Source organism: Abramis brama (genome assembly GCF_963993115.1).
Source record: "Abramis brama genome assembly, chromosome: 22".
NCBI lineage: Eukaryota > Metazoa > Chordata > Actinopteri > Cypriniformes > Leuciscidae > Abramis > Abramis brama.
The window spans coordinates 29275834-29295583 of record NC_139984.1 but is presented as its reverse complement, the minus strand read 5'-3'; the positions used below and the strand labels follow the sequence as shown (position 1 = coordinate 29295583).

The following is a 19750-nucleotide window of genomic DNA, read 5'->3' as shown; positions in this document are numbered from 1 at the left end:
CTTCAGATTAGCTCAACAACAGTGTGTAGGGAGCTTCATGGAATGGGTTTCCATGGCCGAGGAGCTTCATCCAAGCCCAACACCACCAAGTGCAATGCAAAGCGTCAGATGCAGGGGTGTAAAGCAGCCGTCACTGGACTCCAGAGCAGTGGAGACATGTTCCCTGGAGTGACAAATCACGCTTCTCGCTGGCAATCCGATGGACGAGTCTGGGTTTGGCGGTTGCCAGGAGAACGGTACTTGCCTGACTACATTGTGCCAAGTGTAAAGTTTGGTGGAGGGGGGTTTATGGTGTGGGGTTGTTTTTCAGGGGTTGGGTTTGGCCCCTTAGTTCCACTGAAAGGAACTCTTAATGCTTCAGCATGCCAAAACATTTTGGACAATTTCATGCTTCCAACTTTGTGGGAACAGTTTCGGGATGGCCCCTTCCTGTTGCAACATGACTGCACACCAGTGCACAAAGCAAGGTCCTGATAGAACATCTTTGGGATGAATTAGAGCGGAGACTGCGAGCCTGGCCTTCTCATCCAACATCAGTGCCTGACCTCACAAATGCACAAAAATCGCCATAAACACACTCCTAAACCTTGGGTGCTGTCAACTGATTTTTGAGTATTTTAAGTTGTTTCTGCTGTTATAATGAGACAAAATCATTTGGCATTGTGCCAATTTGTGTAGTGGAAGTCTCACTACTACAGTCCAGTGATTAAATTTGCATGTCCTGGAAATGGGAAGCCTCAGGTGCCGCTTCACTGTCTCCCCAAGGAAAGGTGAAGTTTTCCGTTCATCTTTCCGTGATTTCTTGAAAAAGCGTAATACTGAACTTTGTGCACCACATGTGACAATGGCAGATGAGTGCATTCTGTTTACTGCTTAGTGCAGTAAGTACTTCTTCCTGCTTCTTCAGGAGGAAGAAGTTCAAATGATCTATCCAATCAACATGTCTATCCAATCAGCACGAGAGGAGGCCTATACGCAGCCGACTCACTTATGTTCCTCGACAGGATTTGTTGCATTTTCCTGTTGTACCGAAGTCGTATCGAACCCTGACCCCAAAACCGAAGTACGTGCCGAACCTTGACTTCTGTGATCCATTACACCCCTAATATGCAGGGTATTGAAATCACTTTTGAATGCAAGCTCGTTTTTCACTTTAACTTTTTGCACAAGAAAAAAAACACACTCACATTTTCATCAGAATATGTAAAAACCTAACAAAATAATTGATTAGGTATTATATTCATATGAAAATATATTTTAATTTGCACTATATTAACCTATTTTTTTGCTCTATGGCTATTATTGATTGCAATGTATTGTTAACTGTGACTTCCAAAGTACATACTGTATTATCCAATGTTGGATTGTGTCACGGATCTGAAAGAGGACCCTGAGCAGAATAGCTGTGAAGGGTTTTTTATTGACAGGGCATAACAACGAGAGTGAGGTGTGAAACAGTAGGGCTGACAACACGATGACAGGCAAGGAGGAGGATGACCACTAAAACCAGTCCCGGGTGACAACGGGCTTGAGGACCGCAGAAGAAGAGGCAGCACCAAGTGGAATGATGGCGAGGAAGACCAGGCAGGAACACAAGGAACCAGAGGCTTGATGATCTCTTACCTCTAGCACCAGTCTAGCTGCCAGGCAGTGAATGTCAGTGGTCAGGAAATCTCAGGATGCAGGGCAGGGACAAACACAAGACTCACAATGAATAAGACACAACAAGATAACAGAGCAAGACAAGAAAGAAGATAATAAATGAAACAAGAGGCAAACTAAAACCTGATGTAAATAACTATGGCTAGATAAATAAAAAGAAGGAAAAAAAAGAACACTAGAAACAATTGGAACATACAAATAAAATTAAACAAAATAAACTTGCAGGCAACTAGATACTGGAGAATAAAGTCTTAAGTAAAAATTAAATCAAAATCAAAAGATAAAAACAAAACAAGACACAGGGGCAAACTAACTTGAACAAGACTAGAAGAATTGAATATAATTTGTAATTTAACTGAATATAATTTGTAATTTAACTGAATATAATTATGACAAGAGTATAAGTAACACAAGCGTCGTCGTCAATCTGGCTATGCAAGCATTAGGCCGCGCGTCTACAACATCAACACTCATTAAATTTTTTTTAATAATAATAATAATAAACGCACAAAATGCACTAGTTAAAAAGAAAAAAACAAAATAGCAACAAGGATACACTAGAACTAATCAAACACTTTACTGGAACAAGAGCAGAGATAAACTGCAGACACAGGCAAGCGAACAGGAACACACCATAGGACACAAAACGAACAAAGACATGAGGGAAATAGGCACAATATAAAGGGCACACGTAGGCCCTGTCCCATTTCTCCCCCCTTAAAACTTCCACTTGGTTTTGAGTGCCCTCGACAGTAAAGTCCCCTCGACGAGGGAAGTGGGGGTGAAGATCTTTCCCTATGAAATGGGACACCACTATATGCAAGTTAGCGTAGCGAACATGCTCACCTACGTCACACGCAGCGTCGACGTGTCTACCGGTAGTAGCCTACTACTATTTTCATTCAGGAAAATGTCGGTAAATGTGTGTTGCCTGTTGTGTGGGCTGTGTTGGTTTATCTACGTCTGATTAATCAACAGAGAAGACATGTGGAAAACAGAAGACGCATTCGCCGTCTTCTTTGCCTTGTGGATTTGTTTCAGGTATGTCGATTTGTTTAAATATTTTGATGTTATGTTCAACTCAGCTGTTGATGATTTAACGCTAGCCCAACTAGAACAACCTGTTGTTCGTGTTGATAAAATAAGACGACCTACACATTCAGATCGTATAGTTACGTAATGTAGCCTTTAACTGTTTTTGATAGGTATTCATTTCCTGTGTGTGATATAAGGAGAAAGTCCAGCTAGACCAGTGTACAAAACTTTCTGCAGTCCTCTGGGGGAGGGGTGTAGCTATTAGAGACCTCTAGGTTGAGGTTAGATACCGCTGTTTACTGAATGCAAGATTCACACCTTCAAGTGGGGGGAGGGACATACAAACACACAAAAGCACACATAGGCCTACACACTATCTGGGCCTCTAGAGACTGGAGTCAGATCACTAGATTAGGGAGAGAAACATTTTATGGCTGCAGAATTTAAATCTCCATGCATTTGCATTCATTGTGATTGGTGTAAATGTCACCAATCTACACTGACTGTGTAATGTGTAATGCAAAACATGTTTTTATTAGGATAACTAATCAAACTGGTGTTGTTGGGCCATGACTTATGCAATAATGTTGGTTGTTGTTCATTGTTTTCCAGAGTAACCGTCCAGCGACATTCTGCAGGTTGAATATCGACATGCCCATCCTACGCCTGTGGTTTAATGTGGAGTCAGAGGTCAAACAGGACTTCAGGTTAAGTAGGCGGGTCATGCATGCCCTGCAGTGCCTGATGCAGAGAGAGCAGGAGCATGGCTGGGGCAAGGAATTTGAAGTCCTGATCAATGTCTATTGGCTTGCCCATGGACTTTCCTATCGTGTGGTGTCGCGAGTTTTCAGTGTGCCCAAATCCACTGTTCACAGGATTATACACAAGGTGGCACAGTTCATTTGGGACAATCTCCATAGAGCCATCACCTTTCCGAAGCCTGCAGACCTGGACACTGTGGCTGATGGATTTGCCCAGTGTTCTGGTACACCCGTCCTCAACAAAGCTGTTGGTGCTGTTGATGGTTGTCATATAAGAATCAAGCCCCCATCACTTCATCGCCTGGACTATTTAAACTAGAAAAGGGTTTTACTCAATAAACATGCAAGCCATCTGTGACTCTACTGGAAATTTCCTGGATATTTTCGTAGGCTATCCAGGTTCTGTACACGACACACACATCTTAAAAAACAGTTACTTTTGAAATGGGTGCGCATCAGTATTGCACCAGTTATAGGCTATTTTTGAAAATGTGATAGTTCCTACTCCTATCAACTTACCATTAACAATGATGTGGGGGTCCTCTGCCGGCTTGAAAGAGGCCACAATCACGGGAGTATCTATCGCTGGCCTTCCCCCCGAAATGGCATACATCGCCTCACAGTACCGCCAATTGGATACTGTTTTTTCACTGTTGTCTGTACCTGAGCCCGTCTTTGGTTGTTTCAGGTCCTATAATGACAACCACACACGCACGCACGCACACTAGTGATGTTACGTATGACACTGAAGCTTCGATGTGCGTATCACACATGCGACACAATTTCTAGTGAAGCCCCGTATTGGGGTGTGTATTGGTTTACTAGAGTCACGTGATCGACGACAAATGAAGCCTCACTTTCTGTCCAATCACGTGCGTGTTTCGCTTTGGGTGTCAGAAGGCTTGAACCCCAGATCTTATTTAACGAGTCATTGTTGGCTCAGTCTGGTTGATGGGTTTGTGAGGAGAGAAAATGAATTTATTTAATGAACAAATAAAACACAAACATGTAAGGCTTTTATTTGTACACATAACATTGAAACTATGGAGTGTGTTGTGGTTGCTTCATCTGCCAGAGCTTCTAACACAGGCTTCTGGCTGCTTTATTTTAAATAAGCACCAGATGGCGCTGTTCTCGACACTCTCGAAGCTTTGAATCTTTTCCCGGAACAGTCAGGGGAAAGCCTCAGTGATTCAGTTTCCTCATCCCTAACGGCTTCATTTCCCCATCCCTAACGCGCACACACACATACACACAAATGAGAGAGAGAGAGAGAGAGAGAGAGAGAGAGAGAGAGAGAGAGAGAGAGAGAGAGAGAGAGAGAGAGAGAGAGAGAGAGAGAGAGAGAGAGAGAGAGAGAGAGAGAGAGAGAGAGAGAGAGAGAGAGAGAGAAATTGAATCATGTAAAGCAGGGGTGCCCAATCCTGCTCCTGACGATCGACTGTCCTGCACAGGTCATCTCCAACCCTAATCAAACACACCTGAAGCAACCAATTAACGTCTTCAGGATCACTTGAAAATTAAAGGCAGGTGTGATTGATTAGGGTTGGAGATGAACTATGCAGGACAGTCGCTCGGCAGGAGTAGGATTGGGCACCCCTGATGTAAAGGATTTAAAGTAAGATGTAAGTGATAAAGACATGAAACAGATCTCTATCCAAAGAATTACCTTGTACCGCTTCTTTAAATTCTCCCACTTATTGCCTGCCTTCTCTCCTGTAATCTTTCCTTCCAGGACCAGGTCTTTCACTGCTTTCCTATAAACATACAAATATGACGAATAGCTGTGTAGAAATGCATTGTAGCTGGAGGCTAGAGCATTATCAGACATTGATATTGTTATCAGTTATTGAATTGTACAATCTGGTCACTCACTCCCATAACAGTTTGGAGGCAAATTTCTTTTTGGTGAACTTATCCTCATTTTCAGTCCTGAATCTGATGAAGCCAAAGGTCTGCTCGACAGTCCCTGAAATATAATACCCCAGTTGCCGCTTAGTAAATTGCAAATTAATAGGAGAGAACCAGACAGATTTTTGAATAGTCAATACGATCTGATGAGTGTGTTTACATGCACTATCCCCGTTATGATCAGGATATAAGTATCCATAGTAATATGCTAGAAATCTAATAAAGTAATCAAATGTAAAATAACACAGCATAGTTTATTATAGATAGATTAATGCTTATTAAAGCTAAAGTTATTCATTCAAGAGCTGTGAGTAATTTTCTCTTTGCCTTTAGTTGTTTTATTCACATTAATGGTGCAATCATCCGCAGGTTTATTAGACGCTGCCACTTTAAAACCGAATGCAGATCTAATAATACACATATTTTCTCCCAACTATTACATAGACTGTTTAAGTGAATCTCCAAACTGGTCATTTTGCCTTTTTTTTTGTGTGTGTATATTTGATACTATAGAGCTCCGGAGACTGATGTCATGCAATCTAAACTCCGCCATTTTGGCAGTCAACCAGGAGAGCGCCAGAGCGGCTTTTGCGTTATCGATAGCGGTCGGGTCGAATAATAATTCAAAACAATTACTATTTCAACATGGTGGACAGCTGCTGTGCGCCTGGATTCCAGAACAGGTGGAGGAAAGCATTTAAAGGCATTTTAAATGCTTATGGAAAGTGTGTGAAAAAAATGTGTTTTATGTTCAGTCACAATTGTGACCGGTGGTGGGATAATGTGTTATATATATATATATCAGATACATTATCCCACCGGTTTATGATTGGACATAAACACAAATTTTCACACACTGTCCAGAAACATAAAAAAATAAATAAAAAAAAAGATTATTTCAATGGGCAACTAATGACACATCATTCGGATATTTTCATGTCTGGGAAAAAATTGGGATTAAATGATTAAGATTTCATACTGAGTCTACTGTTCTCACAGTGATATTACTATCCTTGCTACCAACAAACAAGGACAGCTAGCGTCGATAACAACACAGTTGACTTGCCTTTCCAATGATGACAGAGCAGGTTTAAGCTGGTATTCACCTTATTTTTAACGGAAATACGGACGCAGCCAGTTGACGGTATTTTGTGCGAGACTTCCGGTCAGGCACTTCCGGTTACTGGCGAGCTCACCGTAGCGGTTAATCAAACAAGTATTCATAACAACTAACTCATCGTTATGGCTTCAAGGAAGACCGGGATTGTTTGTGCAGTTAGAGGTTGTCATAATAACTGGTACAAAAGAAAGATTTACTTGGCGTTTCTGTTGCGTGGCGTTTTCTATATCTCTGCACACCAAACGTGTCTGACGCGGCGCTGCTGCTGCTTGGTGACATATGATAAGCCTCATTGGTGATATATTCGACATATGGGGAGAGAGTTGTGGAAGGCCTATGTTAAACATAAATATATAGCAGCAAAGACAACGTCGGCAGTATTGACGCAAAATAGGTTGTCCACTTAATTCACATATTTACATTTTATTAGTATGCTTTGCGTGGTTTCGCACCTTGGAATGCTTATTTGTGTGTGTGTGCAGTTTTAAGACAGTCCCTTAATTTGCTTGGCGAATGTCTAACGAATGTCCAACATAAAACCTACTTTACCCTTCGCCTGTGGTTAAAAGCTTTACATTTGAAGAAACCACCGAAACGACCGTATGTTTGTTCTTTTCATTTCGTGAACACAAGACCTACAGAAGACCACCCGATACCAGAAAAGTGGCTGGGCTATGAAGTCTCAATAAAAAACTCTAAGGAGAAACAAAATCATAGTAACCTCTGTATAAAATCTAGTCATCATGGCGTTTATTTTGTATGATTTACAATTATTTATAGACATCTACTTATTGCTGTCCTGTGCTTTGGTTGCATTCTGATGGCATTATTAATACATTCGACATGACAAAAATACCTCCATAGATATATTAGTCCAGCGCTGGCTCGGCCGTGTTTAGGGCGGTGCTGAAGGCGCCGGCGAAGTTGGCACTCTGCCAGCTAGATGCATGAGTGTTTTCAACCAGGTCCGGTACCCGAACTGGGTGAGGCGGGGCTTTAGATCTTTGTTGTATTCATCTGTTACGTTATGTGTAACATTTTTCTGTCAATTCTGCATTTAATCCTTTGCGATTGATATCGTTAGTTAGCCCAGGGAAGCGAGGAAACGGAAGTGCCGCACAAAAACCGGATACTGGACCCATGTTTACTTCCGCGTTCGAAAATAAGGTGAATACTCCAAAATTGAATATTGATAACAAAGTTTGATTGCGTCCATTTGTACCCTCCCGGCTTTTGTAGGCCTTTAAAGAGTCTCCAGAATAGGACGAGGGAAAGTTAATGAAGTAATGTTAGTTATATAACAGGATACTGCAGTTCAGGAAAGCTAACGTTATAAGTTCCTTTATTAATACACATGAAAAGCACCCCAGGGGCATTATAGGGATCTGTTATGTTTAATCTATTAAGTTTAGCTATGTACAGGTCTATATCTTTTTAATTAAAGTGTGCAGTGAACTCTGTTGCCTTCAAACTCATGCTGCCGTCATCCGTTCATGCTCGTCTCGTACGGCCTCTTTACTGCCAAAATGGCGGTGTAAACAGAATAGGTCACGTGACGTCCGGAGCTCTATTGGCGAAAGTACCCGGATGTCGGCGTGTTCGCACTGCAGGAACTAGGAACGATTTTAGTTCTAGGAACTCCATTTGGAGGAACTAATTTAGGTCCTACTTCAGAGTAGGGTCTAAACCAGCACTATAGGAACTACCCGTGATGCGGAACACCAGCACCCGCCATTTTTAAAACGGCTATAATGTAAACACACAGATTATAGCCTATATATTTACTCCATAAACTAACTATACAAACATGGAAAACAGTGATAGATGGGCCTCTAAACCTTTATGCTGAAGAGAAAATCCAACGCAACGTTGAGGGGACCAAGCCAAACATGATTATGTTTATCTGCCCAGCTAGCAACACTGGACATCAACCACACGGCTTTGGCTAATAACCTTTTTTTCATATACTGTCTACTTTCTATAACAGTTCTATCTAATAACATATTAAACAGTACTGTTAGACAGATCGCTAACTAATAAACAAAGAGAATGCGAGCATTGTTTGCTCAAACTAACATATTTCAACATATTTCGAAATTAACATGCTTGTTTGCGAAAATATACTTACAATTCAATTGTTCCTTTCCAACAGTGTCCGCCATCTTGGTTAAAAAATTTGCAAGGTATCCTGGGTAATTTCATCTCCCACTTCGTTTTGAGCCTGTATCGGACCTCACTATGTTTTTAGGGTTGATTTTAAAGGAAGAATAGCAGTCCCCCTTTCTCCCTAAAGTTTTGGGACACCCTACCTTTACACAAGAACGCGCAAAAATTAGGGTTAGGGCAAAAATCTCAGGGAAGGGGAGGTATTGGGACAGGCCCTTAGTAAAACAAGGACTAGACATGGACTAAACAAGGGGGCGTGGTAACTGGAAATGAGGAGGTGGGACAAGAGGAGCACATGGCCAACACAAACAAAGACAGAGCCATGCGCTCAGGCACAAGACAAACAAGGAAACATTAAACAGTGACAAGACGGACAAGACTGTCAGGACAGGAACCTGACAGGTTTGTGCATGTAGTTTTCATGTAATATGAGCCCCGGTGTTTGTTTGTTTTGTTTTTGTACATATTTGTTGTTACAGACATATATTATATAACATATTTGTTGTTACAGACATGCGATGCAGATTCAAGAATATGTAAAAATCTGGTTCTTGAAATGTTGTTACTTAACTTGTATGGCTAAAGGAACAGCTCAACTGTGTTGTCAATTTTAACAATTTAGACCTTATCTTTGAAATCAAATAATCCTCTCAGCTAACAGCTCAGCTAAAGAGGGGAAGAATATCAATGGTGTCACTTACAGTAAAGGAGATCTGGGTTTGTGTAACCCTCCACGAGGAGGTACCCACTAATATAAGGCTGAATCCTCGCACAAGAGAGCAGAACCTGGTACAAAGGAAATTACTTCAGTAATATGAGTACAGAAAATTTTCATGGAAAACACGGGCAGGACAAACCAAATCATCTCCCTGTTATCTCAGGCATTCCTCAAGCAGAGCTGCTATAACAGGGGTGCCCAATCCTGCTCCTACCGATCAACTGTACTGCACAGTTCATCTCCAACCCTAATCAAACACACCTGAAGCAACCAATTAAGGTCTTCAGGATCACTTGAAAATTAAAGGCAGGTGTGTTTGATTAGGGTTGGAGATGAACTGTGCAGGACAGTCGATCGGCAGGAGCAGGATTGGGCAACACTTTGCTATAACATGCCCTGTGACTAAAAGCCAATTATTTCTCAACGCCTTGGAGACCTAGTGCCTCTTGTTAGACTTGTTGGACAGCTGGACAGAACCACGTACTCCCAGTATTATGAGTAAACCGGTGGAGTGCGTTTATGTGCATGTGAGATGTTTAATATGACTAAGGGGCGGCTTGAGTACAGGATAAAAAGGGTGGGAGTTTCATTCTGGGGTCCTGTTCTAACTTTCTCTCTCACTTACACTAACAGCTCTGAGAGAGATACTTTTACATGCTCTGAAGGCTTTAAGGACAGTGAGTGACGGGGTAAGACAGCGGAGAACAACTCAGAACAAGAGAAGAGGTTTTTGTCCAGCTGATCTAGTGTCCTCGCAGTCGGACAGGCAGCATGTATTGGGACGTGGCCCTCTGGAGTGCCGGGATCTGGGCGATTCTGAGTTTAGCTGCTGGACAACTGACCGAGCAGGAGAAATCAACCATCGTGGACATGCACAACAAGCTTCGCTCTCAGGTTCAGCCCAGCGCCGCCTTCATGCAGAAAGTGGTAAGAGATGCACCTGACTGGAGAAACATATGTACAACATACTTCGCTTTGGTTCTAGTGGTGAAAACCTGATTGTTCCAAGAGTTACTGAACAAAAAGTCCATGCAAAAATGATTTACTTTAAACAGAACCTTACTTACCCCACACTTTTAAATGGTAGGCTACATGATGCATCGAAAATAACTTTCCCAACCAAATGTGTGTGAAGTCTGAGTTTGCTCTCAGACTGTTGACGTTTTGGTCTCTGGATGCTCTTATGAGGTCAAAGCATCTAATCATCTGCCATCAATCACTGGAATCATATCTTTAATGGTCTCATTACTGCTGTAAACAACAATTATCACATTAATATCCATGGTAATTGTGTCATGATGCTTATTCATTAGCACAATTAACTTAAAAGCATAAGGGAGTCTAAGTAATGCAGTAATCATGATTGTGGTTTACCAAATGAAAAGTGATCCTAGAAGTATTAAATAAATCACTCAGCATAAAGTCATTTAGTAGCCTATCAATGTAAGTATTTAAAATGTCCCTTTAAGAAGAAGCATTGTTGCTGTGTGAAACACGCCTCAACTTGTGTGTCATGTGAATGCATGAAATACCGTTGCACAACCAAAGGTGTCAAGTAACGAAGTACAAATTTTTTTACCTGACTTAAGTAGACATTTTGGGTATCTATACTTTACTGGTGTAATTATTTTTCAGCCAACTTTTTACTTCTACTCCTTACATTTTCACGCAATTATCTGTACTTTCTACTCCTTACATTTTAAAAATAGCCTTGTTACTCCTATTTCATTTCAGCTTGTTTTCTTTCCGGCTTGTCATCGTTCAAAAAAATAAATAAAATAAAATATCCAAATAAATCGCGCCATCCGGATAGAGTGAATTTGATTGTGGTTGGATGAGAAGTATAAACGTATACCATTCCGACACCCTATTGCTTTGTACGCGATCCATCGTGTACATTGTCTGCCTCTAAAGTTTGACTTTTTGCACCATCAGTGTTGCCAGATTGGGCGGGTTCCTGCTTTTTGAATTTTATTGTGCGGGTAAAAAAGGGTTTGGGCAGGTGGACAAAATTTGGGATGGTTTGGGGTTTTCAAACATCTACATTTTAATGTCTAATTGGTTGAAAAAACTAAAATAAAGTATGCATGACATTACTAAACACACATGCCCATGCAGAGTCAGCTAGTATACTATACAGTAAGTTGTATCTACAGTAAAGAGTTAGATAGTGAGCAACTCCAAAAATAGAAGGCCTACACATGTGGTGGGAGATGACTCGACAGTGAATATAACTCTGAGAGGAGAGCACAGTTGAATGACTTGAACTGAAATCGAATATGGGACGACTGTCCATGGTCATGTGCACACTAGCCTGACCTGACATCTGCAACTTTTACACCGCCCATGCACTCCACTTGTTCCTGACAGCTGCTAAAAAAAGGTTTTGACTGCTAAATTCTGCATATGTTCTGCAATGTGTATTCCGAGGGTTAAAGTCATCAGTTAATTTCTTGATTGCCGTTTTGACAGTGTCCACCTGGACATTTTAGTCATATTTGCAAATTCTCCTTAACTATATCCCTGTTTTGATATTTTTTCCTGGAAAATAGATTTTTTTTTATTTATTTTTTTTATCATAATTATTTTGTTTTAAGGACATAAAAATGGTGCTTATCAACCTTGAATGACATGGTAATAAAATTATATCACATTATTTTGGCAGTAAAATTTTGGCCGTTTTTTTTTCTTGGAGTGGGAAGGTTTTGGTGAGCTTTTGGGCTGGAAATCACCGTTCCAATCTGGCAACACTGTGCACCATTACAACAATATTTATAGGCAACTAGTCACCATATCTTCCACTACATGAAACACATTAATGCTCAGTAGTACACATATATGGTTCCTGTATTTGCATTGTACTAAAATGCATTAATTTTCAATGGGCATATATGCGGCTGAAACAGGTAGCCTAGTGCATCCCAAATTTTTCAACATTAACATTTTAATATAACATTAGTCATTATGGCCTTTGGAAAAATGTTTTTTTGAGGAGGTGGGGTAGTGCACTATAGGCCCCTGTGGGCGGCCAAAGCTTTTGTCCTTAATGGCATTTTTTTTTCCCTTACATTACTTTTACTTTCATACTTAAGTAGTTTTGAAAACAGTACACTTTTACTTGAGTAAAAAGCTTGAGTTGATACTTCAACTTCTACAGAAGCCTTTTAAACCCTAGTATCTATACTTCTACTTGAGTAATGAATGTGAATACTTTTGACACCTCTGTGCACAACGTGTGTGTGACATGCTGAGGAATGTGAATGTTATATAATGTCTTGCACTTGAATGGACAAATTCACACAAAATCAGGTTAAAAAATGCCCGTCTCGATGAGTATCCTAGTAAACATGGTCAGTTATGTCTTAAGTGAAAGTAAACAGTAGAGAAAGAAAATGCATGTGTACAGTATATGCATTAGGTCTTAAAGTGACAGTATCCTAATACTATAGACCTACCAGAAAAGCACTGTTTATTTCATTTGTATCTTAGTTCTATTGTATTCATTTGTGCTATTGCTTGTAATTTGATTTATTTTTTCTTATTTTATTACTGACTGTTTACTTGTCTTTAATAATGTTTTAAATTTATATTAGTTAGGCTAGTAGTTTTAGCTGTGGTACCAAAACTGGAATAGAGAATTGTGAATTTTCACCAGTATCTAAAATGTTGGTGTCATTAATGCCTTGTTTTTTGCAAATACAGTTCTCTTTCGAAAGGGAACTTGCACTGCATCAATGACGCTTTGGCGAAGGCCTCCATGTGAACCGGTGTCTGAAGCACTTATCTAATCACGGCAATCCTATTGGCCGGCGACAGCCTATGACATCACTAAAGTGCGACCTAGAAGTACATAAGGGGAGCCTGGAGAACATGTTAAAAGCTTTTTCGTCTTCAGGGACTGTTTTGTCTCACGGGGCTACCTCGATATCTGGCTTAGGCTTACTAACTAGGAAAATGGTGGTGGTCTGTTAAGCATTTTTGCCTTGATCCTCTCAGCATCTGAGTGTAGGTTCCTTAGATCTAGAGCTCATCAGGAGATTTATTCCTGTAAATTTAGTTTTTCCTAGTACTGGCCTCCTCTTACTACAAGAGTCGTCTTGCCAAGGCCCGCCTTTTGCACTAGGTGTAAAATGGTAGTGGTGTTACAGGGTAGATTGCAGCATAGGTAGCAGGCTATCTTCAAAAAGCCTCCCATGCAGATACCTCATGGGCGTTGTCAGGCCTTTCTCTCTAGAAAGTAAGAAGCAGTATGCTCAGGCCTCCACCCTTTAGAGCTGAGTGTTGTAGCTAGTTTATCCAGCTAGGCCTTAAAATTGAAAAAGGATTTTTCCGCTGAGCCCCTTGAATAAAATAATTCAAGTCATAAGGTTGAATGCCGTTGGCCACTAACTGTGGCCTCCATTTCCTTGGGTTTAGTAGAGAATGTAAAATCTGTCTTGTAAAAACAAGATAATAGGCCTCGACCCTGATGCATTCCTCAGAGTCATGCTGATAGTACTCCCCTTGTTAGGGCAGTATTTAGAGTACTTTGCTACCGATAGCTCGTAAGATATCACCCTTCACCACCCAGGCTCAGGTAGAGGCACACTCCTTCCCATTTGGGATGGTTGAGTATGCTCCATAGAGCTGAAGCACTGCCCGGGCTGACGCCTGTGACATTCGAAGCTGTAGGCCTTACAGTAGGCCTCCTCGATAGTCCGGTGGCGTAAGACTGTACTCCCCTTGCTTTAAAGGGTCAATAGCACTTCTGTTGAGTGCACTGCCTGTTGGCAATGTAAACCCCAGAGCTGGATGTGCTCCCCTTATTAGGGTCCCTCTTTTGAAGCACTGAGTGTAGATCCAGGATTGAGTAGACTTACTCCCCTCTTTTGCAAGGGTTAGAAAGCACTATACTGAGTTCTACTCTCCAGGGTGCCCGTCTCTATGGTCCGGTCTGTGAGTGATTACTGCCACTATCTGCAGTCCTCCCTATCGGATGCCTCCACTAGTGAGGCAAATGATGTTAGAGACATGTTTAGAGAACAAAGCAATGTCCGGGCTGACGCCCGTGAACTTCGAAGCTGTAGGCCTTACAGTAGGCCTTCCCAATAGTCCAGGAGCATAAAATTGTACTCTCCTATCTTTAAAGGGTTGATAGCACTTCTGCTGAGTACACTGCCTGTTGGCAATGTAAACCTTAGAGCTGGAGGCGCTCCCCTTATTAGGGTCCCTTTCATAGTGCCCAGCCTTCACAGGGCCCTGAAGCACTGTGTAGATCTAGGATCAAGTGGAGTCACTCCCCACGTTTGCAAGGGTTAGAAAGCACTATGCTGAGTTCTACTCTCCAGGATGCCCGTCTCTATAATCTGGTCTGTGAGTGATTACTGCCACTATCTGCAGTCCTCCCTATCGGATGCCTCCACAAGTGAGGCAAAATATGTCAGAGACTCTGTTTAGGAAACAGACAGGTTGTTGGCAAGACTAGGTCAGTAAATTAGACCAGGTCAGCTTCCCTGGTGGCATGTGGGGTTGACTTTATGTCCCCCTCAGAAAGTGACTGGACGGGACTCCTTTGGACCCCCTGGCCATATTCCCTTAAAGGAACCCCTTCCACGGAAGCTGTTGGTTCCAAACGTTTGAGCAGCCTTGGTAGGCCTTTATTGTATTGGAGGCCTCTTTGAGGCTTGTAGCTCGTAGGGAATACTGTCACTGACAGCCTGTATGTGACCCGAAGGGGGAGTGTTTTTTGGCATTTTAGTGAAACTGTAAATGTTTTGACGTTTTTTGTCACAGCTATAATTTGGCATGCACTCCCCTCAGCATGGTGGCGTTGGTATATCGTTCCCCATAGCGTCATTGAAACAGTGCAAGTTCCCTTTCGAAAGGGAACGTCTAGGTTACGACTGTTTCGCCATGCCTCGGGGGTGCCTGCTGAACAATCCCTTCAGACGATTAGTTGTTGACATGTTCTCCAGGCTCCCCTTATATACTTCCGGGTCACACTTTAGTGATGTCATAGGCCAGGGAACGACAACTGGCGGCCCGCGGGCCAAAACTGGCCCGCCAGCAATATTTTCTGGCCCGCTGGTCGCCGGATTATTTTGGAAGTCCTAAATTCTTCCACTACTTGAGAAAAGCCGTAGTCGCGCGGCGATTTCACCGCCACATACTGTGTGAAACGCCCATAGGGAATCATGCGGCACGGGATTACATTTAAGTATAACTCTGCGTTCACACCGGACGCGAATAGCGCGTCAAATTCGCGCCTGCCGTGTCTAGTTATACGCTTGACCACTTTGTGTCCATTCACGCATCAAAAGACGGTAGCGATCAGAACTCTTGTGTACTTTGGACGGAGCAGGCGGTCAGACTGACAATAGCCCACTCCCGACATCTTTTGACAGCATATCCGCACTTAATTCTCGTGACATCCTTAACCAACGTGGTTGAACGACCACTTTGCAACAATATGGTTTCGGGAAACAGTCGTGACTAGCTAGTTGATTTCTTCAACAATGCATCGTACTATGGTAGTTAAGTAGTATATAGGCGTAAACATTCATTTTGTTTAACATTATATGAATTAGATTTGCTTCAAAGACATCCTTCTCAGATATATCTTTGTTTGCTCTGTTGTCCAGTGTTTCTTTGTCACATGCACTATAGGCTACTGTACACATGCTGTACAAGCAAAAATCAACACTGGAAAATCTCACAGTAAAACAAGCAGCTGTGAAAAATGATACACTGGTGTTTTGCCAGATGAGAAGTTTATCTATGTTAATTTGTTATTTATATTTCATAATTTTTTTCAGTGGCATTTTTTTTCTCTTCTGACAGTACAATGTTAAAATAGCCTAATATTTATATTTACACGAAAACAATTTTTGTATAGCATTTATAATTATTATAGGCTACTTAATCTCCTTTCCGTTAGAGACATTTGAATGTGAGATTATGGAAACGAGATCTAAATTTTGCATACCCATCAGGTCGGGAAATAAAGCGGGTGAACACAGAGTGTATTTTAAGCGGTTGCTGAATAGAACCTTGTGGGAACGGGACGGGAAAAAAACAGTCCCGCGCAGACCTCTTTAAACCTTAGGTGTGTATGTGTGTACGGACTGTAAGCGAATGAGGCATGATTGCTATTCACACTTTTATTAAAATGGCTGTAGTCTGTTACCACAATAGTACTTGATCTGTTTAAAATGATTTCCTTGATATGCCTAAGGTGTTAAATTAAAAATCAAAATTAAAATTTGTCTAATCCAGTAATTAATTTTTTCTATTTTTGATCTGAGCACAATCAGAAAATCAGAAAACCCGTCGTTATTCGTTTTTTCATTTTAGTTCAGGGAATAATGGAAAAACAAGTCGTTTTTTACCTTTTTATTTTTGGTTTTAATTTGAAAAAACGATTGAACGAATGATCCACGGACGGTGACGGACCCATCATATTCCGCGATTATAGGCCTATATAAGAGTATTTAATTTGTATCCATAGGCCTACTCTGTGTAGCTGGCCCGCCATCTACTGGCTAAAAAAAATATTGGCCCGCGGCCAAAGTTACTTGCCGACCCCTGTCATAGGCTGTCACTGGCCAATATGATTGCCGTGATTAGATAAGCGTTTCAGACACCGGTTCACGTGGAGGCGTTCCCCATAGCGTCATCAACGCAGTGTCTCGTTCTCTGTTCTCAGGGAACAGAGGTTACAGTCAAAACTAGACGTTTTCTTAAGTCGCCAGCCATTGGCAGGTGTGGCAAAAAGTTAGTTTTAGGCCCTGAATATTTATATAATGTCCTTATTTTAGATCTTAGCATGAAATATGTCAAGGCTTTGCAAGATTCACTCACTGTTAATTACCTAAATTATAATTTTACATGATTATAATAATGTAAAACAACATTGGTTTATTTAAGAGTTAAGTAAGAGTTAAGTAAATAAATTGTTCTGCTGTCACAAAACTAACAAACGTCAGAGTCAAATAACATCATCAAACTTGTTTCTGTTGTTTAAGGTGTGGAACGATACACTCCGTGTGGTGGCGGAAGCTTACGCAAAAAAATGCATCTGGCAACACAACCCTGAACTTCAGAAACTCACTTTGGGTGAAAATCTCTTTGTCAGCACTGGACCTTTTAATGCAACCAAAGCAATGGTTAGCTGGTATGTAAACTATCTTAACTAAAACCTAAATGAGAATGAATGAATGACTGATGACTAAAAGAATAAATACCAAAGAATAAAAGAATAAATATCTGTCATATGCAGAAATATTATCTGTAAGCAGTAATGCAACTCATTTCTTTGCACCACAGGTTTGGAGAAAATGTGGATTATAACTATGAAAACAAGTTCTGTCCTGCAGACAAAATGTGTGGCCATTACACTCAGGTAAGCACCGTTTCCATTCTGTGCGTTTGATTGGTTTTCACAGTATGAATATGCAGATGTGACGATGTGTTTCTGTTGTTTTTACAGATGGTGTGGGCGAACAGCAATAAAATCGGCTGTGCTACTCACTTCTGTGACACTCTTGAAGGTCTAGATTTTAAGAAGGCCACTCTTCTCGTCTGTGATTACTATCCTCAGTAAGTGTTGTTTCAATAATCCAAACTGAACATGAGCTCAGTGTTCTAGAAAGTGTGTTCATTCTAGAACATGGCCAGTTTTACAATATTTATTGTGGTATAAGTTGCAACTTAACATCATATGAGTTCATATACAAACATTTTACACACACACACACACACACACATATCATTATATATAAATACTGTATATTTTTTAAAAATTCAGTTATGTATAAATATTTTTAACTCACAAATGGCAATTTCTCAGCAATTTCTTCTCAATAAAATATTTCACAGCTTGACACAACTAGAAGTTGTATATAAGTTTTTAAGATTTTATAAATTATGACTTTTCCAGGTCTAGAAATCTCTCTCTCACACACACACACACACACACACACACACACACACACACACACACACACACATATATATATATATTATATAATAAAATATATATATATATTTTTTCATATATATATATATATATATATATATATATATATATATATATATATATATATATATATATATATATATATATATATATATATATATAAACGTTTATAATATATAATATATAGCTAAAGATGTTGTTGAGGAAATTACGATAAATTAATTTTTAGCTGTTTTAGCTTATATAAAGATATTTAAACCTTACCTTTTACATAATAAAGTGAAATATCTATTAAATCCATCCTTCATTTCAGAGGAAATTTTGATGGAGAAAATCCATACGTGTCTGGACAGCCGTGCTCAGAGTGTCCAGATAATCTGCCAGTGTGTGAGGAGAACATCTGCGGTAATGTGAAAACTTTATCAGTGCAAATCAACTTAAAGCCAACATGAACTAAATCGCCATGAATAACTAAATGCTTATTTTTGTTGTACACCCTCCTCTCAATCTCTCTTTTCCTCACAGTGCGTGAGAATCTCTTCTCCCACTGGACCACGGAGCCCGTCGATGAGCCCACACGCGTGCCTGTTAAAGTAAATGAGACCGGCATTGAAAAAACTACCAAGAGTCATGGATCCAAGATGGAAAGCGTCTCATCTCATCTACTGATGCTCATCGTGCTGCTGCTTGTTTTGTGAGGGTCTGGAGTGGATGAGATCCTTCATAACCTGACGAGACACACACAAAACACACAAGATGTGTGTGAACTGAAAAATGATTGTCTTCCTCAGTATTTTTGTTTTATTTTCCAATAAAAATATCTAAACGTTCTTAAATCAAGATACAGTTACTTAAGAAGCAAAATGACTGAAGATTCTGAGTCTCATTTTATGAAAAATACATACTTTTTTGTTGTTGTTGCTTAAAACAAGAAAAAATATCTCCCAATGAAACTCCTGACTCATAATCACCAAAGGCTTCGATTAGGACGGCAGTAGCATTATTATCCAAAACATGGTAGAAAACAGAAAACTAAGGCATAAAGTAAATGAAGGTGTTTGAGAAACACCTCTTTGAATTTAAACTCTTGTTTTATTTCAGGTTTTTATATAGTGAAATGAAAACCTTTTTTTTATATCTCAGAATTGTGAGATATATCTCGCAACTGCAAGAAAAGAAAAAAGGTCTGAATATTTTTTATTCCATGGCAGAAACAAGCTTCTATAAGATTTAGATAATCTGTTCATCTCAATGTCTTCTCAAGTTTATTACAAGATGTGTCACTTTAGCTGGAAAATATTTTCATGGTTTGAATTTGTGCAGCCTTTTTATTGACCGTATAGTATTAGTTTTAATTAACAATTTGAGAATTATTTAAGTACATGCATGTATTGTATGTAGAGTATAGCCTATATTTTTTT

General features: G+C 40.3%; 1 protein-coding gene across 1 annotated transcript; it reads left to right on the top strand.

Annotated features, from left to right (window-relative positions):
• Positions 1 to 7932: 7932 nt before the first annotated feature.
• Positions 7933 to 19189, top strand: LOC311073742 (peptidase inhibitor 16-like). The gene is made up of 6 exons (XM_084099681.1): positions 7933 to 10300; positions 17377 to 17525; positions 17678 to 17753; positions 17841 to 17950; positions 18643 to 18734; positions 18855 to 19189. Exons 1-6 carry the CDS (start codon positions 10145 to 10147, stop codon positions 19025 to 19027), a joined length of 756 nt encoding a protein of 251 aa, XP_083955807.1. The 5' UTR covers positions 7933 to 10144; the 3' UTR covers positions 19028 to 19189.
• The last annotated feature ends 561 nt before the right edge of the window (positions 19190 to 19750 follow it).

Coding starts and splice junctions, on each gene's coding strand:
- LOC311073742 (XM_084099681.1), top strand. CDS start 10,145: ATGTATTGGGACGTGGCCCTCTGGAGTGCCGGGATCTGGGCGATTCTG. Junction 10,301..17,376: donor CCGCCTTCATGCAGAAAGTG/GTAAGAGATGCA, acceptor CTGTTGTTTAAG/GTGTGGAACGATACACTCCG. Junction 18,735..18,854: donor GTGTGAGGAGAACATCTGCG/GTAATGTGAAAA, acceptor TTTTCCTCACAG/TGCGTGAGAATCTCTTCTCC.